At 49.2% G+C, this 21,749-nt stretch overlaps 1 protein-coding gene across 2 annotated transcripts in view; it reads left to right on the top strand.

The window, feature by feature from the left end:
* KNTC1 (kinetochore associated 1) overlaps nt 1-21,749 on the top strand; it is a 1,031,844-nt gene that overhangs the window by 418,673 nt on the left and 591,422 nt on the right. For both annotated transcript variants that reach the window (XM_085636469.1, XM_085636468.1), the window contains exons 40-41: nt 2,924-3,028; nt 6,733-6,861. In XM_085636469.1, the coding sequence (XP_085492595.1) occupies nt 2,924-3,028; nt 6,733-6,861 (234 nt within the window). The remainder of the gene's footprint in view (nt 1-2,923; nt 3,029-6,732; nt 6,862-21,749) is intronic.

Genomic DNA, 21,749 nt, shown 5'->3' with positions numbered 1-21,749 from the left:
ACTTGTAAACACTCAGATTTTTGCATGAGCACATCTACACCTGCATATTAGCTCATGCTAAAATGCAGTTCACAAATATTTTCTAGGAGTACTATTTCTTGGCCTACTTCTGTAAAGTCTTGTGAATTCATGAAAGTCGTATATCTGCACTTAATGCAAGGACATGAGTGCACTTTTGAGACTTTATTTAATAATTGGGCCCCTGATTAGGTCTGACGTTAACCATGACATTTTGTGTTTATTCAAATTCTGTCTCTCTCTTTCTGTCGGCTAGCTTCACTGTGAGTGACAGCATTCTGTTCTTTCACAAGGAGCATAATCAACACATAGTCGTTTTGTTCAGTGCCAGGAACTACTGTTGCAATGTGTGCTTTTTGAGACCAAAACAATTTTTGCTTTTGCCAATGTTTGTTATATTGAGGGCCCGGTAGCTCCCACACCAATAAGGTTTTACAAAAAACATGCCAAAACAAGTCACGCATTGACAAAACCAAAAGGCGGACCAACAATTCCAGACCTATTGGCTTTACCAATGCTTGTTTATTTTTGTTTCCCAGAATCTTATTAAAACTGATTACGCTGATTTTCCATTATGAATATTTTTGGGAAACACTAGCACACACGACAGAGAAAAACTTCATAACAAAAAATAGTAGTACTATAAAGTGAAAACGGGAAAATCAAAAGAATTTTTAATACTGCCCTCACACACTTGGTAGTGTCCTGCTTCATCATTGGGCCGCATCATACACCCAGGTGCAGACCAACACACTGGATGGAGCGCAATTTTTTGAAAGATGGAAGACAGTAGTGAGGGTAGAGTGTAGTAAAGAAAGACAAAAAACACAAAAGTGTTTACTCAAAACATAAAGGAAAATAAATTTTACTCCTGGAAAAACGGGACCAAGAGAGGTGCAGGTATGTTAATAAAACTGCCTAGGTGTTAAACAATAATTCTTTATTTAATGTCAACCTAGGGTCGTTACCTTCCCTGAATACCCCATAATCATAATTTTAATCCTGCCAGAGGTTGACATTAAATAAAGAATTATTGTTTAACACCTAGGCAGTTTTATTAACATACCTGCACCTCTCTTGGTCCCGTTTTTCCAGGAGTAAAATTTATTTTCCTTTATGTTTTGAGTAAACACTTTTGTGTTTTTTGTCTTTCTTTACTACACTCTACCCTCACTACTGTCTTCCATCTTTCAAAAAATTGCGCTCCATCCAGTGTGTTGGTCTGCACCTGGGTGTATGATGCGGCCCAATGATGAAGCAGGACACTACCAAGTGTGTGAGGGCAGTATTAAAAATTCTTTTGATTTTCCCGTTTTCACTTTATAGTACTACTATTTTTTGTTATGAAGTTTTTCTCTGTCGTGTGAGTTTCATATATTGTTAAGGGAGTCAGAAGACTCTAAACCCTTGTCTCTCTCTTTTTGTGATACTTAAACACTAGCACACATCAACACATTTTACTAAATGATGCTGCAGGAAAATGTTACCTAAAATTTTACAGTAGTTTAGCAAAATGTTTTTGCATTTTTTTGTGAACATTTTATTTTTAAAGCAAAGAATAATCAATCTTGCTTTCAAGCTTCTGCATATATTTGCATCTAATCAGAGAGCATTCTGGGAGCAGTATGCATAGCCTCTTATTGCTAAATATTGAAAACGTGTGTACACATTTTTATACCGGACCCACTGTCAGTCATACAGTGTGAACTTACAACATGAACTTGGATCACTCTCCCTAATAATAAAGGTTTTGCGTTAATGAACCATAAATACAAGTTTGAACAGCATTAACACATCGTCACAAATATTACCTTAACCTCTTCAGTGCCCATGACGAGATAGTCTCGTCATGGAGCACGGTTGCGCTGTGCCCATGATGAGACTATCTCGTCATGAACCCCACCCACTAGTGCAACGCCCGGCACAGGAGGGGGAAAGGGCGTGGCACTGAAGGGGTTAACTAAAGGCAAAGCCTTTCCCTGATCCATAATGTGGTACTGTAAACTGGCAGTCAAAGGGTTTGTGATGTAGGGGGTTGGGCCTACTTGTCCCAAGGACAAAATACACATGGAAACTTGTTACCCTTGACCCCAAACAATATGTCCCGGGCGTCGGGCTATAGGAATTCCACATCCCTGCCCCCCCCTCCCTGATCTTGATGGACTTTCTGCTTTGAGTCCATGACTGCTCTCCTTCCATAAGGTACTGCTCTGGTATCTATTCAAAAGGTGATAAGGTGATGAATGGGCAGCTATAAGTCTCTACCAGACTAATAAGTTACTTACCTTTGGTAACGCTCTTTCTGGTAAAGACTCTATCTAGCTGCAAATTCCTCACCGACCCTCCTATCCTCCCCGTTCTGTGATTAGACTCTATTCATTAATAAGATCCCAAGTTTGAGTTTGCACACTGGTCACGAACAATTTGCTATTAGGCGTCTGCATCTAAGGGCGCGTACATCTTCGAAAGCAACTGATGTCATTTCAGAGGAGTAGTGCCAATATAAGCTTTGCACGTCATTTATAGAAAGGAACAGCATCTGTGTGGAGCTGCATAGCTCCACCTACACGCGCGCAGAGGTACTGCCTAAAGTTACCAGATGAAGTCAGAAGCCTGGGGAATATTCAGAAGGTGAGCAATCTGTGGTTAGATGGAATCCACACATCATGTAGCGTTTCAAAACGTTTAAATAATACGTGTTGAAAGAAATGGTTAGTTAAAATGCATGTCATTTAAGATCAGTCATTGAAAATATTGTGCTCTTGTCAGTGGTACTGTGTCCTGCATTGTGTACACTGTTGACTGCAAAAGTTAGCCTTGGTAATTCATATGTGGTTTCTTTGTTATGTTCACAACATTTACGTGTTTTTCACTTGTTCACCATTTATATCTTGATTTGTTTCAGCTCCATGATCAGAAAGCAATCGACGAGTGTAAGATCACTGTGCGTGCGATGAGCGAAAAAACTGTGTCTGTTATTAAGGATACAGCCATGGCTTTATTGCACAAGGTAAGATGATCATGCAAAACTGCTCCATCATCTATAGATCTTAAAAAGCCACGGATGTGGATGACACATGAATGTGTGTGTATGTCTGTGGGGCGGTGGCGTCATTGCGTACCACAGGGCTTTTTCAACAATAAAGTAATTTTGTATTTTTATATCGTCTTGGCTGAGGCGCAATTTATCATAGAGGTGCCTATCATAGCAACAGTTGGGACATTTGCTGTTGATGGGTGGATGCCTTTGACAGTGATACTTATGGATTTATATCTTCCACAAATCCTAAAATGTTTAGCCTTTATCAGTTGCATCACGTCTGTGCACCAAGATCGCTTGTATATTTAGACGGACTTTGGGCCATTTATATTAGTATTTAGTTTAGTGTACTAGTATTGTGTATATATATATTTAGTATTAAGCATGTGGAACAGAGACAAACAGATATTTATCCTACCTACTGGTGCTAATAACTGAATTATGGAGGAGAGGGCTAGTCCAGATCCATCCCAAATCTCCATTATTTTTTAACCAACATTTAAAGTTGCTTTCTTGGGGACGACTGAAGTGTTATGCCAAATGCCGAGCATTTTTGATGGATATTTCTAGCAGATTCCTCACCTTCTGAATTTCTCTAGGTGCTAAACTGTATCAGGAACTTTTCCATCGCAATTGCTCCAGTGCACAGGTCAGTGGTGTCATTGGACTCTGTGGTGACCTCACACTTCCTCCGCTTCCAGAAATGATGGCGCAGAGCCAATTTAGGTGCCACCCATGCATGAGTTTTTCTGCTCCTTTCTTTTCACACCATTCAATGGTGATCTGGAGCTCTGCTCCCAACTTTTGATCGACCCCCAATTCCGGTCTTAACAGACAAGACAACCACCATGTGAGACTGCAACAAGCAAGTCGGTGTGTAGTCACTAATACTGTGCTAGGAGGCACTTCATCTCCGGAAATGGCTGGACCTTTTCTGGTTATTATAACTGACAGCCAGTCATTTGGTGGGCTTGCTGAATGCTAGGGTGGATGGGCTCTGCATACGTCAGCTGGTAGACCATGAATGGCATCATCATCCAACGGTGGCTCAAGACATCTTCACCCAGTGGAGAATGCCATGGTTCGATCTTTTTCCCACTTCAAAGAACACGCTCTGAAGATTGTGCATTGGATTTTCTGCCAAGAGGTGTCCAGGGAAACAGAGTCTACCTGCAGTGTGACACCTGTCTCCAGAACTCCTTCCCACCTCTTCCCCTCCTACCCCGAGTTCTGAGAAAGGATCAGGGAAGATTGGGCTCATATCATTCCGATATCTCCTGATTGGTCCAAGAGCATATGGTACTCTGATTTGTGGAGCATGAGGATTTGCTCTCCGATCCATCTACCTCTTGCGGGAGGCAGTCCTGTTTCCACAACAAGGCATCGTCCTACACTTCAGTTCACAGTCTACACCTCCATACTTGGAAATTGAGCTGCACCAACTGAATGGATTTGATTTGCAAGCTGGAGTAGTGGATGCTATTCTTTAGGCTATGCACCTGTGTAGCAAATCCATTTATTCTGGCCATTGGGCGAAGTTTGTGGCACAGTGCAGAGACCATCAGGTTGACCCTCTGCAGGCCAAACTGTTGGATGTTTTGTTTGTTCTGTCTGTGACCCAGTAAGGTATTGCAGTAGGCACGGTCATATGTAAATTGTCAGCTCTTTAGCCATTTTTACATTTGTCTAAAAAACCTTAGCTATTTAAGTCCCGAATTAAGATTCGTGTTTTAAAGGGGCTCATGTACATGTTCTCTATCCACTCTTCAGTATGCCTCAATGGGGCCGTAATTTGGTTCTTACATTCTTTGTGCACTTCCATCTAGCTTATGCACAGTTGTTCACCTAGATTGCTGACCTTTCAGTTTGTATTCCTCATAGCAATTACTTCTGTGCGGCATGTCAATGAGCTGCTGGAGCTTTCAGTGCAACCTCTGTACACCATTTTCCCAGATAAATGGTAGCACAAACTCGCATTTATTTTTTGCTGAAGGTAGTGTTGCCCTTCATGTGGGACAGTATCACTCTCCCTTCCTTTTTTTTTTTAACTCTGCCTTACACCTCTTAAGAAGAGAAGAGTATTCACCGGTTGGGCCCAAAAACTGTTCTTAGGTTTAACACCGTGTGCACAAAAGTTTCAGACCATGTAGAACGCCATAGCAAGACTCGTACTCTGCCTTTCCCGACCAACCCACACCACACCCCACCTCTGGAACTCCACTGGCTCCCTGTACAGAAGAGATGGCAATTCAAGCTGCTGACCCACACACACAAGGCTCTACACATCCAAAGACCCACCTACATTAACCACCTCCTGAACTTCCACCAACCATCGAAGATTACGCTCTTCCTCCCTTTCACTTGCCCACATTCCCCGCATCTACCGAAGCAGAAATGAAGGCTGCTCCTTCTTCTACATCGCAGCAAACACCTGAAACCTCTTCCCCACGTGCCTCCGAACAATCGCCTCACTTCAGGAATTCCAAATGGCCCTTAAGACCCGGCTGTTCGAATAAGCCTCTGGGGCCTGCAGGTGCCTGGATATCCTATCAGGTGATTATCCGCTCTTTATAAATCCTGATTGATTGAAAAGTGCATCATGAAGATAAATAGCTTTTTGTCAGTTTTACTGGTATTAAGGGTAAGGTGGTCGAGAAGCAAACCCTGTTCTGAGAGATCATTCTGTGCATGAAAAAGGCTACGCCCTAGCCAAGAAGTAGCTTGCTTTCTGGGAAACATATGCTCAAACTTACCACTTCTAATATTCTAAAACATGTTAACTTATTTTGTAATGTATGGCTTCTTTGAAGCCCTCCTCAGAAATACTGGATTTTAAGTCCAGTTAGTGACTGCTATTATGCCAAAACAAATGTTGCTTTTCACTGCTGCTACTTTAATGGAGCGGTACAAAAGGGCGTGGTGATGGACGGAGCATCAGAACCAATCAAACACTCACACCCAGTCAACAGATCTGGGTTTGATCCATCACCGTTCTTTAACCCACTCTGCCACCCCAGTTCAGACATGGCCATATGCAAATCAGTCTGACCCTGTGCCTCATGGGAACAGTCCAGCCCGAACTGCCAAGCCATGCCTTCCCTGGACCGGAAACGAGCTTCCTAGGACCGGTTTCTGGCATTTCAGCCGTCTTCAGTCAGGCTTGCTTGAATCCAGTGGCAAAGTGAGCAAAGGACTCACGTCTGAGCATACCCTGCCAACTTATGGCGAACAAAGCGGTACAAAAGGGGGTGGCGATGGACGGAGCATCAGAACCAATCAAACACTCACACCCAGTCAACAGATCTGGGTTTGATCCATCACCGTTCTTTAGCCCACTGTAATGGAAGCAGTCTTCCCCAGTCTTACCACCACCTTGTCTGGGTCTCCAGATACCCTCCTAAAACAATCTGATGGTGTATGATGCTCTGGTGTTTTCTATGCCTTCTCGTCTTGCATCTGCGAATAATCGAGGAACTCAAAGGAACATGGATGGCAATCTGCTACCACCAGCTGGCATTTGCACTGTTCGAAGCTCTATCGTGTTAGTCAGGCACTGGAAGTGAACAAGTTAATAACTAGGGCTAAGCTGAAGTTTATTGAAAAAACTAATTCTTTCTGTGTTTTTATTAAGTGGCTCTGGTCACATAATCCACTACATGCTTTGTTTCTTGTAGGTGTTTAACTGCCGTGTGGTGGATCAAGAGCTTGCATTAGATTACTGCACTCTTCTCCCCAGAAAAGAAGTGTTTGAAAAGCTGTGGGATGTGATTAATAACACCTGGCACAATTATAACAAAATTCTGGTAAGTAAGACATAATTTTCAAGCCATTAACAAAAATGTATTAACTTTTTGATTGGTGCTGTGGTGTTTGAGTAATATTTTGATATCATGTAGTGCCTTAATGTTGAGATATTATTTGATCTACTGGTGTAGTGTGGGTTTGTGAATTAACATGGCAAATGGGACTCAGTGTTGAGATGTTGTCGATGAATAGTAGCATACCTTAGTGCACAAGGTTGACTTAATTTTCATGTATCTGATGTAGTTTACTGTGAGTGTGTTTGGTTTTTGATGCATTTATTTACAGGGTGAACCATAGGGAGGTTCTGATATCCGCTATGAAGTTAAATATAATGAATAATCTTCTCTTTGCCTCCAATTTCCTAATAACTCCTCCAAAAACGGCACCAATATTGCTAACTGGATGTATGCCATGTAGTTATGTAGGTATTTAATTATGTTTTTTGTTAGAGCGCACAAGTTCCAAAAGAGGTGCTCTGGTGCTGAAAAGAGGAACAAATTACCTAACCAGGCATCATGCTGTATCATAAATACCTAGGTCTAAGCTGTTCCGTGACATTGTCTGAGATATCAGTTTTAACAGCAGCAAATTCCAAACTTTCGATACATTGTAGGAAAAGATCTCCTGTCTTAACTGGATTGTTTTTATCTTGGGAAGCTGTACAAGGAAGGTTGAGGTAGATCGTAGTGCCCTGGAAGGACAATGCAGGATGAAAAGTTGCTGAATAAAAAGAGGTTTGAGGTAATGCATGACTTTAACACTGATAGGGAACCTTTAAAAATAATTCACTTCTGGATTAAAATCCATTGCAAGTTCCGGGAATGGTTTGTGATGAAAGCATGGAAGACAAGTTTAAGAGCTGGCTAACAGCACTGTTCTGAACAACTTGAAGTAATTATCTAGAATAGTCACGGTTGAGGTTGCCACAAATCTTGTGGACACTAGGGCCACTGTGCAGCATAGTCATCCACGCCACCAGCTGCTGCACCCTCCACACCTCATTAGTTTGCTCTCAGCGACACAACGCCATCCTGTAGGAGGAAAGATCCAGCACTATTTAGTGAAGTGGCACCTCAGATAAGTAACATTTTTAAATGTAAATCCAGTACTGGTATAGCACGCGAATCACCCCCGAAGGGGTATCTCGGTGCTGGGGGCCGTTGGGAAGATTAAGCGAGCTATTGCCCAGAGTCACATGGTGCTGGGCAGACCCCTGCCACCGGAGTCAAGGATTGAACCGTGATCCCCAACGTCCAGTGTCAGTCGCCCTGGCGGTGGCGCCACACCTTTCCCCTTTTTAGGCCAAAGGAGCCACCGAGAGGGTACAATTGACAGAAGTAGGTTGTGGTTGCAACTTCCGCTACTTTTCTGTGCTAAACAGTCTAGACTTTCGCCCACTCAGCACCTTCCTGAGGAAGGACAGACTCTAGATGCTCACCCTTGGCCAGGTTCTGGCTGGCCTAGACCCTCTAGACTGGTTAGTAGCATTGACCTGCAGGACAATTATTTTCATATCTCATCGGGTGTTCAAGAAAGTGATGGTGGTGGTGGTAGCACACTGTAGAAGGCTGACTCTCTATACATTATATATATATATAATGTGTGTGTGTGTGTACCAAAATGAGGTGCACTGTGTAGATATCCCTTACTAGTGTACAGGGGCTTGCCTTAACAATCCCAAGGTGCTCTATTTGTGGTAGTGTTGTCAAGCAGTTGTAGGCTTATCAGAGGAGAGTGTTAGGAATTTGTTACACACAGTCAATAAATGAGACCACACTCAAGAAGGAAATTCGACACAATTTATAAAAAAATCACAATTTTTTATATCAATTTACGCACCAAGATCTTCTATATAAGGTAAGTACTTTTCGATTCAGAGATTTTCAGAAAATACAGCTGTCCTATTTGAGGCATGAGCCTCGAACGCGTTCATGATATCCTGTGGGAGAAACATACACAGCATAGGGTCACTTGCCAATGTCTTACAGGACTATTCTTCTGGACTTAAGGTAAGTAGGGACCAAGGTCCAAGAAAGCACCAAGAGTTCAAGTTTACCTGCCCTGGGTTGTCTGAGTACAGATGTGCTTTTTGCTGTGGTAGCCTCGAATGCTACACTTTGAAGTCAATGGGGAATAATTCCTGCAGAGAAAGGCTGCAAGTGGGAACTGGAGGACCAGTCTGGCAGAACCCAAAGGGGGGCTCGGCTCATGAGGGTCTCAGGACAATAGAGACACCGTCGGTTTCAATGGACTCAGGCTGGGGGGCTCGGGTGCATAGGTGTTTTGCCCATCTGGTTGGCGAGTTTGAGGCTTTCACAGTTCTAGGTGCACCTGCAGAAGAGGGAGAAGAAACACAGCAAGACTACTTCTGGCATGAAGCTAGATCCTGTTGGTAGTCCCTCGACGGTCGGGTTTGGCAGTGGTGGTGCTTGGACTGAACACAAACAAGCTTTTGTGTTTGCAACAGGTTCCGGTACCCCGGGTATTGGGGCAGAAAGCCTCCGGGTTGGATCAGCGTCTCATAGACATGATGGATCCAACGGGGCAGACCTCCTGGACACTGTGACTTCCTCCTGGGCTGCTGCTATTCGGTGGACCCGGTTGTCACCAGATCGGTGCACTGGAATGTGCGGTTGGTTCCTGCAGAGAAGTGGCTCCTCCACTTCAAGAGAGATGCTGGCTTGCTGGTGAAGTGCTGACAGCCCTCCAAAACCTTTTGAGGATGCGCAGATGCAGGACGAATCAGATAGACATCTAGCCGCATATTCCTTACCTTTGAATTTCTAAGGCGTCAGACTGGAACCGAAAGATTTTTCTTTAAGCAATACCCTTGCGCGCCGTTAAATAGGGCCGGTTGACTCTGCTTATTGTCCTCGGCGTTGTCTTCGCCATTTTGGTGTTTAGGTTTTTCCAACATGTCAAAGAAGACTTCTGGATTCGAACTGTGTGGAGCCTGCCACTGCTCCATGTTTGTGAGGGATCAACACCTGATTAGGTGAGGCCAGTGGACTGGATACTTCTACAGATTCTGACCTGCTTTCTTCCCCTACTGTGGCTACGAAGGCGGAAGATTCATATGCTATGGTGGTGGGAAGGGCAGCTGAGGTCCTGGACCTTCAGCTCCCTTCAGTGGAAGTCAAGACTAACATCTTGATGAAGGTCTTGCAGCCGGCTGTCTCCTCCTCAGAACCCCTCCTGCTATTCAACGAGGCCTTGACTGATGTCCTTACGGGAAACTGGTCCAAGCCCAGCACAGGGGCTCTTGTGAATAGGACAATCGCCCACCATCATCTCCTTCAACCGGGTGACCTAAATTTCCTCACCAACCACCCTACCCCAGTGAGGTTGGTCCAAGCATCTGCCTCACGAGGCGTGTTCCCTCACACACCCACAAAAAGGGAATCCAAGATGCTGGATAGTTGGGGTAACAAAATCTTTTCTTGCGCCAGCCTTGCTTTGCGGTCGGTGACCAAAGCATACCTGTTAGACTGTTTTTCCCACTCCTTGAGGGAAACAGTTGCGCAAGTGCTACCACAGGTCCTGGAGGAGGCCCGGGCCATCCTCTCCCAATCGGGATCAGGTGGGAGAGTGCAGCAAAGTTTTTATTAGTATGGGTTTGACATGACTGACTCACTGGACAGTGTGATGTCAACTATGGTGGCTGTTCGACGCCACGCCTGGCTGGAAACTTCTGGCTTTTCTGGAGATGTCCAGACTTCTTTCTTGGACATGCCCTTTGATAGCACCTGTCTCGTCTGAGACAAAGCAGACATAGCTCTAGAGCGCTTTAAGGACTCACAGGCTACAAGCAAGTCCTTGAGCCTCTCAGTGGCCACACATCCCCCGTCTGCCTTTTACCCCTTTTGTGATAACGAAAGTGGTTTTCAGCTGTGCCAGCCTTACCCCAGCCACAAGGCTGTGCAAGTTTAGCCACATCTGCGCGACCGTAGGTGTGGCTCGTTTCAACCCTGTGGGTCGGGCGCCCAGAGGTCGAATCAGTCCACCACCCTCTTGCCCCCCCCCCCGCCTTAAAACCCTCCTACTTCTGCCTGCCAAGATCATGGGCAGCCAGTTGGTGGCAGGATCAGCCATCACCTCCACTACTGTCAAAACTCACATCGGCAGATAGGTTCTTCAGGTAGTCTGAAGAGGCTACTCCATCCCCATTGAGACTACCCCTCCCTCTGTCTCCAGCTTATGACCGTCTGATGGAGGATCACCTGGCTTGGCTTCAGGAGGAACTCATGACTCTCTTGGCCAAGGGAGCCATAGAGAGGATTGTCGCACCAGACGTAGGCTGTGGTTGCTATTCCCGCTGGTTTTTGGTCCTAAAGAAGAAAAAGAGCCTGCGCTCTATCCTAGATCTGCGAGCCCTCACCTACTTACTCAAAAAGGAAAAGTTCAGGAGGCTCACTCTTGCTCAGGTCTGGTCTGCCCTGGACCTAGGAGACTTAATGGTAGCATTGGACTTGCAAACACCTTTTTTCACATTCCCGTCCTGCCTGCCCATTGGCGCTAACTGCTGTTTCTGGTAGGCCACAAGCACTTTCAGTTCCCCATGCTCCTCTTTGGCCTTACCTGCGCCCCTTGGGTAATCACCAAGGTGATGTTGGTGGGTGCAGATCATCTGTGCAGATCAGGGACACCAGTCTTCCCCCTATCTCGACGACTGGCTGTTAAAGGCAAGTTCGCTCCAGGCTGTTGTCTCCCACCTCCAGACTACAGTGAACCTTATGCACTGGCTGGGGTTCTCTATCAAAGTGCCAAAGTCACAACTTACTCCCTCTTAGACTTTTGTTTTGATTGGAGCTGTTCTGAATGCTGTGCAGTTTTGGGCCTATCGACTCGAACTGGGAATCCAGGATATTCTGGCTACGATACCAATGTTTCAGCCTTTATCCTGGATTTCGGTGAGAATGCCTCTGAGGCTGCTGGGCCTTATGGCCTCATGCTTCCTGCTAGTGACACATGCCAGATGGCATATGCAGGCTTTGCAGTGGAACTTGAAGTTCCAGTGGGCGCAGCATCAGGGTAATCTCACCAACATGGCCCAGATCTTGTAGAGAACTGCACAGGACCTGCAGTGGTGGCTAACAGGCCGCGATTGGGTAAGAGGCAGATACCTCTCCCTTCCCCAACCAGACCATTCAGTAGTGACCGGTGCGTCACTCCTGGGACGGGATGGCCAACTGGGAATGGTGGAGATCAGAGGACTCTGGTCTCTGGCAGAATCTAGACTCCATATCAACTTGTTGGAGCTCTGAGCAATTCGCTTGGCATTGAAAGCCTTTTTTTCTTCTATCAAGGGAAAACTGGTTCAAGTGATCACAGATTTACACCCCGCCATGTAGTACTGCAACAAAACAAGGCAGAGTTATGTTGTGGACTGTTTGTCAAGAGGCCCTGCATCTCTGGACAGGTCTGGAACAGCAGGGCAATCCCTGATGGTTCAACACCTGGCAGCTTCTCTGAACGCCAGGGTGGAAAAACTCAGCCATCTGAAAGAAACACGTTAGTTAGATTCCTTACCTTAGAATATCCCCAGGCGTCAGACTGGATCCGGAAAGATTTTTCGTCAGCAGTACCTTTGCACGACGGTAGGCGTCGTCTGCGACTCCGCGTCCGTCGCCTGCGTCGTGATGGCCGGGATGACGTCATCGGAGTGCTTAGACGCCGCCCTTGCACGCTGACGTTAGTTCTTCTTTTTTCCGCGCCAGTAAGCGCAGATCCAGGCAGAGCGTACCCTTAGTCATTTTTTGACTAACTTTTTGGACATTTTTGTCTCTTTTCGAGTCGACTTCGACTCCTGGTGCCGGTAGGGATGCCTGGGTTCAAGCCGTGTGACGTCGGTCACCGACTGATGTCGGTTACCGACCCCCACCATCGGTGTCTCTACTGCCTTGGGGCCGACCACGATGACAAGTCGTGCCCCGACTGTCAGGCCCTGACCTCAAAGGCTAGGCGGGAGCGGTCCCGCAAGCTCTTCAAGATCCTGTCGGCTCCGCGCCACTCAAGGTCCCGGTCGCGGAGGAGGTCGAGGGACCGGTCGCGGAGCCGAAGTCATCACAGCTCGTCGGGATCCAAGTCCTCGCATTCAGGTAAGTCGAGGCATTGTAAAAAGAAGTCGAAGAAGTGACATCGCGCTTCTGACTCCCCTCGCCAGTCGCGCTACTCGGCCGAGGGTTCGGGCGGCACCAACCACACGGCTCCGCTGGAGCTGCAGGAGTCGCATCCGGCCCCATATCTTCCGGTCCCTGGGCCTCATGCGACTCCGGGCGAGATTTGAGACTTCCTCGTGGCCATGAGTAGTCTCGTTCCGCCGTCAAGGCCTGCCGGCGCGCCTCCGGGCCCGCAGGCCCGACTGGGGGGCATAGCGAGTCGGCGTCTTCGGCCCCTGTGCCGTCGTCGACTTCGGTCCCGACGCCGCAGGTCCCCTTGGGATCCAGGCCTGGATCCCGGTCGACGCCGGTTGACCTCATGACTCCTCCGCCGGCGCCGACCCCCATGGTGTCGCTCCTGGCGCCGTCCTCGGACGATACCGTCCCTAGTTTCAGCCCCGGTCCGGCGTCGGAGCGGCGCCGCTCGGCACAGTCTCCGGCTTCGATGGGTGAACATTTCATCTATGACCCGGCTCCGTCCTTTCTACCTGTTTACCAGGAGACGGAAGAAGGGGAGGACTGGGAGGGGTCTGAGGACCCTCTGGCACAGTAGTGCCAGTTAAGTCAAGACTGGGCAGACGAGCTGGGGGATGCCAGTGGTCTAGACACTTCGCCGGAGACTGGTTTCATCTCTCCTCCTTCTGTGGCGACGGAGGAGGGTACGACTTATTCTGTGGTGCTGCGCAGGGCGGCCCAGGCCCTACACCTGGAGCTCGCTGCAGCGGCCCTGAGGACCAACCTCCTCACTGAGGTGCTTCAACCGCCGGTAAGCTCTTCAGAGCCTCTACTGCAGTTTAATGAGGCCCTCACCGACGTTCTGTTGGGCACTTGGTCCAAGCCCTCCACAGTCTGTCCTGTGGATCGGAACGTGGCCTGGCGCCACCGCCCAGCTCCGGGCTACATCAGCTTTCTGTCCGTACACCCCACCCTTGAGAGTCTGGTTATCCAGGCCTCCACGTCCCAAACCACCTTCCCGTCCGCACCTCCGGATCGGGAATCCAAAAGGTTGGAGCAGTTTGGCAAGAAACTATTTTCCTCCCTCAGTCTGGGGTTGTGGTCCATTAATACCGCGTGCCTTTTGGACCGTTACACCCACTGTTTGTGGGATACGGTGGCAGATGTGCTGCCCCAATGTCCAGAGGAGGCCAGGACACGGCTCGCCCAGGCTCTTGCTGAGGGGCAGGATGCAGCACGGTACTCCATTCGATGTGGACTTGACACCACGAACTTGCTGGGTAGAGCGATTGCAACGACGGTGGCGATTCGTCGTCACGCCTGGCTGAGATCCACAAACTTTTTAGGTGATGTCCAGAGCACCCTTATGGACATGCCCTTTGATGGCTTTCACCTTTTTGGCGACAAAGCAGATAGCACACTGGAGCGCTTTAAGGACTCCAGGGCTACGACTAAGTCCTTGGGTCTCTCGGCCCAGCACCAGCAAACTTCTGCTTTTCGTCCCTTTCGTGACCAAGGAAGGGGCGCCCCAGCACGTTCGTCCAGCCACAGGCCGCAGAACCAGCCTCCACGCAGTTGCGGATGTGGATTCCGCCGTGGCGGAGCAGAGGGACAGAGAGCCGGTCAGTCCACATCTGCTCCCGCAGCACCTGCCTCAAAGCCTTCCTAGTCCGAGCTTTCCGGCCCATTAGACGCCAGTGGGAGGCAGAGTTCGCCATCACCTGCTCCACTGGCGTACCATCACTTTGGACAGGTGGGTGCTGCAAATCGTCCGAAGGGGCTACTCCCTCCCCTTCGAAGCGACCCCTCCAGCCATGCAACCGCAGTACCACCGCATATTGGGGGATCACTTGCAACTTCTGCAGGAGGAAGTTACGGCCCTCTTGGCCAAGGGGGCCATCGAGCGCGTTCCTGGCCCAGAAGTAGGACAGGGTTGTTACTCCCACTACTTTCTGGTTCCCAAGAAGGGCAAAGGGGGCTTACGCCCTATCTTGGACCTCCGGAGCGTCAACGCCTTCCTCCAGAAGGAGAAGTTCAAGATGCTGACTTTAGCTCAGGTTCTGGCTGCCCTAGACCCTGGAGACTGGATGGTAGCGTTGGACTTGCAGGACACTTATTTCCACATCTCTGTCCTGCCGGCCCACCGGCGTTACCTGCGGTTCACGGTAGGCCACGAGCACTTTCAGTTTACCGTGCTCCCCTTCGGCCTCACCAGTGCCCCTCGGGTGTTCACGAAAGTGATGGCGGTGGTCGCAGCTCATCTGCGCAGATTAGGGGTTCCAGTCTTCCCCTATCTCGACGACTGGTTGTTGAAGGCGGGCTCGCCCCAGGCAGTCGTCTCCCACCTCCAGACTATGGCTGACCTCCTGCATTCGCTGGGGTTCTCCGTCAACGTGCCAAAGTCAAATCTGAATCCCTCCCAGAAGCTCCTCTTCATCGGAGCGGTTCTGGACTCTGCGCAGTTTCGCGTCTATCCTCCCGAACAGCGGGTTCGGGATATTCAGGCTCTGATTCCGATCTTTCAGCCTTTATCCCGAGTTTTGGTCAGAATGGCTCTACGGCTGCTGGGTCTGATGGCCTCCTGCATCCTGCTGTTGCATCACGCCAGGTGGCAGATGCGGGCTCTGCAGTGGGACCTGAAGTTCCAGTGGGTGCAACATCAGGGCAACCTGTCTGACCACGTCCTGATCTCGGAGGGCACTGCAAGACAGTTTCAGTGGTGGGTCACGGACTGCGATTGGGTCAGTGGCAGATCCCTCTCCCTACCCCAACTGCAGCACGTGGGGGTGATGGATGCGTCCCTCCTGGGATGGGGGGTCCACATGGGAGGGCGGACATCAGATGCCTCTGGTCTCCGGCGGAGTCCCGGCTCCATATCAACCTATTGGAGCTGCGGGCGATCCGGCTTGCGCTGAAAGCATTCCTTCCCTCTGTCCGGGGAAGTGTAGAGCAGGTGTTCACGGACAACACCACCGCCATGTGGTATTGCAACAAACAGGGCGGGGTGGGGTCGTGTACCCTTTGTCAGGAGGCTCTGCGCCTCTGGACATGGCTGGAACATCAGGGCATCACCCTGGTGGTTCAACACCTGGCGGGCTCTCTGAGCGCCAGGGCGGACGAACTCCGCCGCCGGTGCATGATGGATCACGAATGGCGTCTAAACTCGGACGTGGCGCAAGGCCTCTTTCGGCAATGGGGATGTGAGAAGTTGGCCTGATATATGATGTCACTAGTTCTAGTGTACACCCTGTATCAGTCCAAACAACCCTTATGGTCGTTGGTTGTAAAGTCAACCTTATAGACCAGCTATCCTAGTGGTAGCATGGACAAGAGCAGTCTTAGGCTAAACTCTGTATGGCATGTGAAGCCAGCTGTTATACCATTTGCAATCCCTTGAATACCAAATGAAAGGACACCACAACAGATATATATAAAAATAGAATGTATTTATTCTAGTCAAAATACCCTCAGCACTCTTTATGAGATTCGAGGTAAGTACAACACAGTCTTATTTAAGCATACATAAGTCACACAGGTAAGTAATACAGTTAGGCCCTAGGGGCCACGCAAACCATATACTAAGTAAGTGGTATAAGGACCACTGTCACGAACACAGGTTAGGCCTAGGCCTAGGGAATCGCTGGGGCTACACTATACTACCAGTTACTAGGCAGTGGGAGGCCCACGGGATTCAGGTGCAGAGTGGAAACACTCACGCGTAATGCGTTAAAGTCGATAGAAATAGTGATGATTAGAAATAGAGTTTTAGGACACTTCGGAAAGAGCTAGGAGTTAGAGACTTGGAAACTAGACCCTAGGATAGTCAATACCCTTGTGAGCACCGGAGTACTCAGTTTACCTAGCCCACGGGCTGCGGGTGCATAGGTGTGAACTTGCGTCAGGTTTCGTCGTCCACTCATATGGATGCCTGAAGAAAAGGTGCTGACAGGCAGTCAGTGAAGAGTGTCCGGTGGATTCCAAGGTTGAAATCAAGGAGGAGGGTACCTGCAAGCAGAGGGGACAGAGTCTAGGTCACCAGCCAGGAGCTGGGAAGGAACCAGGCGATGTCGTGAAGATGCAGGTGAAGAGGTGAAGCTTGTCGCAGCAGCCATGGGTACCAGGAGGCGTCGAGGATGACCAGAACCAGGAGGCGATCTGTCCCACGAGGGCTCTTGCTGTTGGCGGCGTCGTTGTCGAGTTCGGACCCAACAAGCCTTGGCAAGTGCAACCCACGCAGGATGAAGGATTCGCTTCTGTTGCAGACCAGGAAGGCCCCACGCAGAACTCGTGGAGTGTGGAGGGCTGATCTGCGGTGCAGATGGTGCTCGGGGTTGGGGCTTCTCAATCCCCAGAGCACAACTTCGAGGATGCCTCAGAAGCTGCGCTGGAAGCTAGTAGCCAATTTTCCCAGGTAGCCGGTCCCACGTCTCTCGTCGCCTCCACGGATCTCAGCTTTGCTGTGTATGTGGATCAGGGTCGGAGAAGTCTGGAAGTCAAGGCGCTGGTCGGGCTCTGCAGTCGGTTCCTCGTAGAACTTGGGCAAAGCAAACGGCAGGTCTCTTGGTGGTGCCTGTTTGCACAGGGTGGCCACTCCTTGGCCACAAGGGAGATTCTTCAGTCTTCTTCCGTAGTCGAATGTTGAAGGTCCAAAGTTTCTGTTCAAGTTGCAGTTTTTCAGGATAATCCAAAGTCCTAGGGACTCAGCTCCCACTCTTATACTAATCTGGGGGGCTGGGTTACCTGCTAGGTCCCTCCTATGGGTGGGACCTGGAGGGGGGTGGTTACACCCCCTTCACTTTGTCCAGTTTCGCGCCAGGACTGGGGCTGGAGTGCCCCAGCACCGGTTTGAACCAGACTATGCATGGGACACCTTGTGTGCCCCAGGCAGTGTCTCGTTTCTTTCATCCCTCCCTGCCCCAATACACTAAGGCCTGTCTGGGGTGGTGCTCGCACCTCCCAAGGCAGGAAACCTATTGTCCAAGCCTACCTTGCTGGAAGGACTCCCAGCAGCAGGAGGTCAGACTTGTGTCTGTGGCAGCAGCATCCATTTTGTGATGCTGGGGCTCTGGTTAACTTTAACCGGGTAGTAGGTCTTCAACATGTCTTCTCCCTCTAGAAGGGAGGAATACTATCCTCATCGCCAGAAATGGTGTGGGGGTAGTATTCCAAAGTGTTAGACACCTTACACGACATGTTTTGATAAAGCCAAACCATAGTTACCATAACCGCGAGGATTATAAGGCACTTTAAGAGTATATGGTAGGCGATACCATAGAACAGCTATAAGGACATGGTTCCGAAAGCTGCAGACAGGCTCAGCTCATGCTAGAGCACCATCTCACATGTTACCAAGCACTCTGCCTTCAGGATTGTTAAGGCCTGCCATAGGAGTGACTGAAAGGTTACCCATGTGTCTATATATAAGGTAGGTATAGGAATACTATACCTAAGCAAGGGGTGATTACACGATCTTGCCCCAGCTGAGTGATCAGCCAGTTGTGTCATGATGGGATGCCAGCCAGGGGTGGCATAATACATGCTGCAGCCCCTGGTAGGCCTAGGGTACACCTATGCCCTGGGTACCTAAGGTACACTGTACAGGGCCCTATAAGGTGATCCTTACCAATTGGGTTATGTACCTAAAGTACATAGTATGAATTTAGAGAGAGAACAGCTGGGCTGTGGATCTGATTAGCAGGCCCACATCCATATCTAAGTCGAAAACCAGTGAAGCAAAAGCAAAAAGTGGGGGTGACCATAGGAAGCAGACCCTATTCTCCTACAGGGGAGAGCCTTGGTTAGATCTATTTGCCGCCGAAGATAACGCGCAATGTCATCAGTTCTGCGCGTTGGAATTTCCAAGGCGGCACTCGCTCGGAGACGCTTTTCGTCGCGAGTGGAGTTGCGGTCTGTTATACACCTTTCCGCCTATACCACTTCTGCCCAGAGTGCTGAAGATCAGGCGTGACCGGGCCCAAGTCATTCTTGTGGCTCCGGATTGGGCACGAAGATACTGGTATCCCGAGCTACTCAGTCTGTCAATCGATCCCCCGATTCGACTGCCTCTTCAGGAGGACCTTCTGTCGCAGCAGCAGTGGACGGTCCTCCACCCGAACCTGTCCAGCCTCCTCCTCCATGCGTGGAGATTGAGCTGCGGCAGTTGATCCCATTTGACTTGCCTCCTGAAGTCTGTGATGTCATTCTGGCAGCTAGGCTCCTGCAGGTGGAACAAATTTGTGGCATGGTGCACAGCAAAGGCTGTGGATCCCCTTTCCGCACCTCTTTCTGAGGTTCTCCTTTTTCTTCTTTCCCTGGCCCAGCAGGGCTATGCTCTGGGCACCATCAAGGGATATCTTTCTGCTGTTTCTGCCTTCTTACGGCTTCCTGATCAGTCTTCTCTTTTCAAGTCCCCTGTTGTAAATCGATTCTTAAAAGGCATTACTCACAGGTTTCCTCTTGTTCCCTTTGTAATGCCTAAGTGGGACTTGAATCTGGTGTTAACCTATCTAATGTGCGCTCCCTTTGAGCCACTTCATAACTGTCCACTTCGTCTTCTGACTCTCAAGAATGCTTTTCTGGTTGCCATCACCTCTGCCAGAAGAGTGAGTGAGCTCCAGGCTCTTTCTTCTAAACCTCCTTTCCTCTCTGTCCATCCGGACAAGGTTGTTCTGAGGACTCGCCCTTCTTTTCTTCCTAAGGTGGTTACTGCCTTCACTTCACATCGGGCAGTCTGTTACCTTGCCCACCTTCTTTCCGCCTCCGCATCACTCAAAAGAGGAAGAGAGGCTCCACCGTCTGGACCCAAAACGTGCGCTCTTCTTCTATTTGGACTGCATAAAACAGTTCCGGGTGGACGGCCATCTCTCTGTGGGTCGTTTTGTGCATTAAGGCCTATTATTCCTTGGCTAAGAAGGATCCTCCTGTGGGGCTGAGGGCCCATTCCACTCGGGCCACAGCGGCTACTACTGCCTTGGGACGGTGAGTCCCTCTGCAGGACTTTTGTCAGGCAGCTACGTGGGCTTCGCTGCACATGTTTGCCAAGCACTACTGCCTGGACAGCCAAGTCCGGAGAGACGGCTTCTTTTGGCCATTCCGTTCTCCAGGACTTCCTGGTGTGATCTTGGTTCGCAGCTCCACCACCGGGGTTGGTATTGCTGGGATATCTATTCTAAGGTAAGGAATCTAACTAATGTGTTTCTTTCAGATGAACAAGTTACTTACCTTCTGTAACGATATATCTGTAAGAAACATTAGTGAGTTAGATTCCTTACTGCCCCGCCCATGCTCCCCGTTCTGCGAACTGATATCTAGGGTTAAGGTCATCCCTTTCAAGGCCCTAGTTTCATGGCATCAGTGTCGGGTTCTTGCATGGCTCTGCGTTCCTAGCGCGGAAAGCTATGTACAGAACTGACGTCAGTGTGCGAGGGCGGCGTCTAAGTACTCGGACGACTTCATCCCGGCGATCACGACGCACGCGGGGTCGCAGATGACGCCTACCGATGCGAAAGGGTACTGCTGACGAAAAATCTTTCCGGATCCAGTCTAACGCGTGGGGATACTCTAAGGTAAGGAATCAAACTAACTAATGTTTTTTACAGATATATCGTTACCGAAGGTAAGTAACTTGTTCGGCGATGCCAAGCGGATACTGAATGGCTTCTCCATCCGGTAGAGGTACATGGTCTCTTTCAAAAGTGGGAAGACCCTCGCTTAGAACGGTTTGCCTCTACCGAGAACATGCAAGGTCAGCAGTTTTGCACACTGGAGTTTCCTAGGCAGCTCTCGCTCGGAGATGCTTTTCGTCTTGAGTGGAGCTCAGGCCTCCTATACACCTTTACCGCCCATACCACTCTTATCCAGAATGCTCAAGACTATCCGGAGCGCCTAGGCCCAAATCATTCTGTGTGGCTCCGTACTGGGCACGGACAGTCTGGTATTGTGAGACGCTGGCTTGACATATGGTGAACACTTATGTAAGTGGGCACCCTGCACCAATCCAGACAATCCTTATGGTGATTGTAGTGGTCTTAGAAAACCTTAGAAAGTTCTCCAAGTGGTAGCTGTTGAGAGCAGCTTTCAGGGTATGTCCAGAAATGTATCCTACCCACCAATATACACAATGCACTTAATACTTTGCAGAGAAAACAGGTAAGTAGCATGAAATACACAGGGGTCACCAGGGGGAGCCCAAACCATGTACTAAAATAGTGGTACGCGAACCACGACTCAAATCAAGACTATACCCCGAGGACGTAGAAGTGCTGGAGACCCAAGGAACCACCCGAGGTAAGTAACCTGGAACCCCAACGGATGCCGTGTGCAGAGTGGGGAACACGACCGCAGGCTCCATACAAGTCAATGGGTAAGTCGCAATTGCAATTTTAAAGAAGGACCCTTCCCAGTGGACTCTGAAGAAATCCAGTGGATGACAGAAGGTTGGAGAGCCACCCCACCCGTGGATACCCTAGGACCCAGGATACATACACCAGGGAAGCCAGGAGCATAGGTGTGAAGTGGCCTCAGAAACAACCGGCAAACCCAATGGTAGACTTAAGGAAGATGCCGCTGCTGGAGAAGGTGAAAGTGTCCGGTGAAACCCAAAGGTGGATTCAGGATGAAATGTACTTGCAAGCAGAGGGAACAGTCTATGCCACTCAGGAGTGACCCGAAGGCGCAGACGACAAATGCCCACGATATCCGGTGTTGCAGGAGAGCTGACGGTGACCTTGGAGCTGCAGCTGTGCAGACCAGGAGATACTGTGGAAGGCCATTCA

The sequence above is a fragment of the Triturus cristatus genome, chromosome 11 (assembly GCF_964204655.1).
Source record: "Triturus cristatus chromosome 11, aTriCri1.1, whole genome shotgun sequence".
Classification (NCBI taxonomy): Eukaryota; Metazoa; Chordata; class Amphibia; order Caudata; family Salamandridae; genus Triturus; species Triturus cristatus.
The sequence above is the reverse complement of the archived record's forward strand: the minus strand, read 5'-3'. Positions and strand labels throughout refer to the sequence as shown.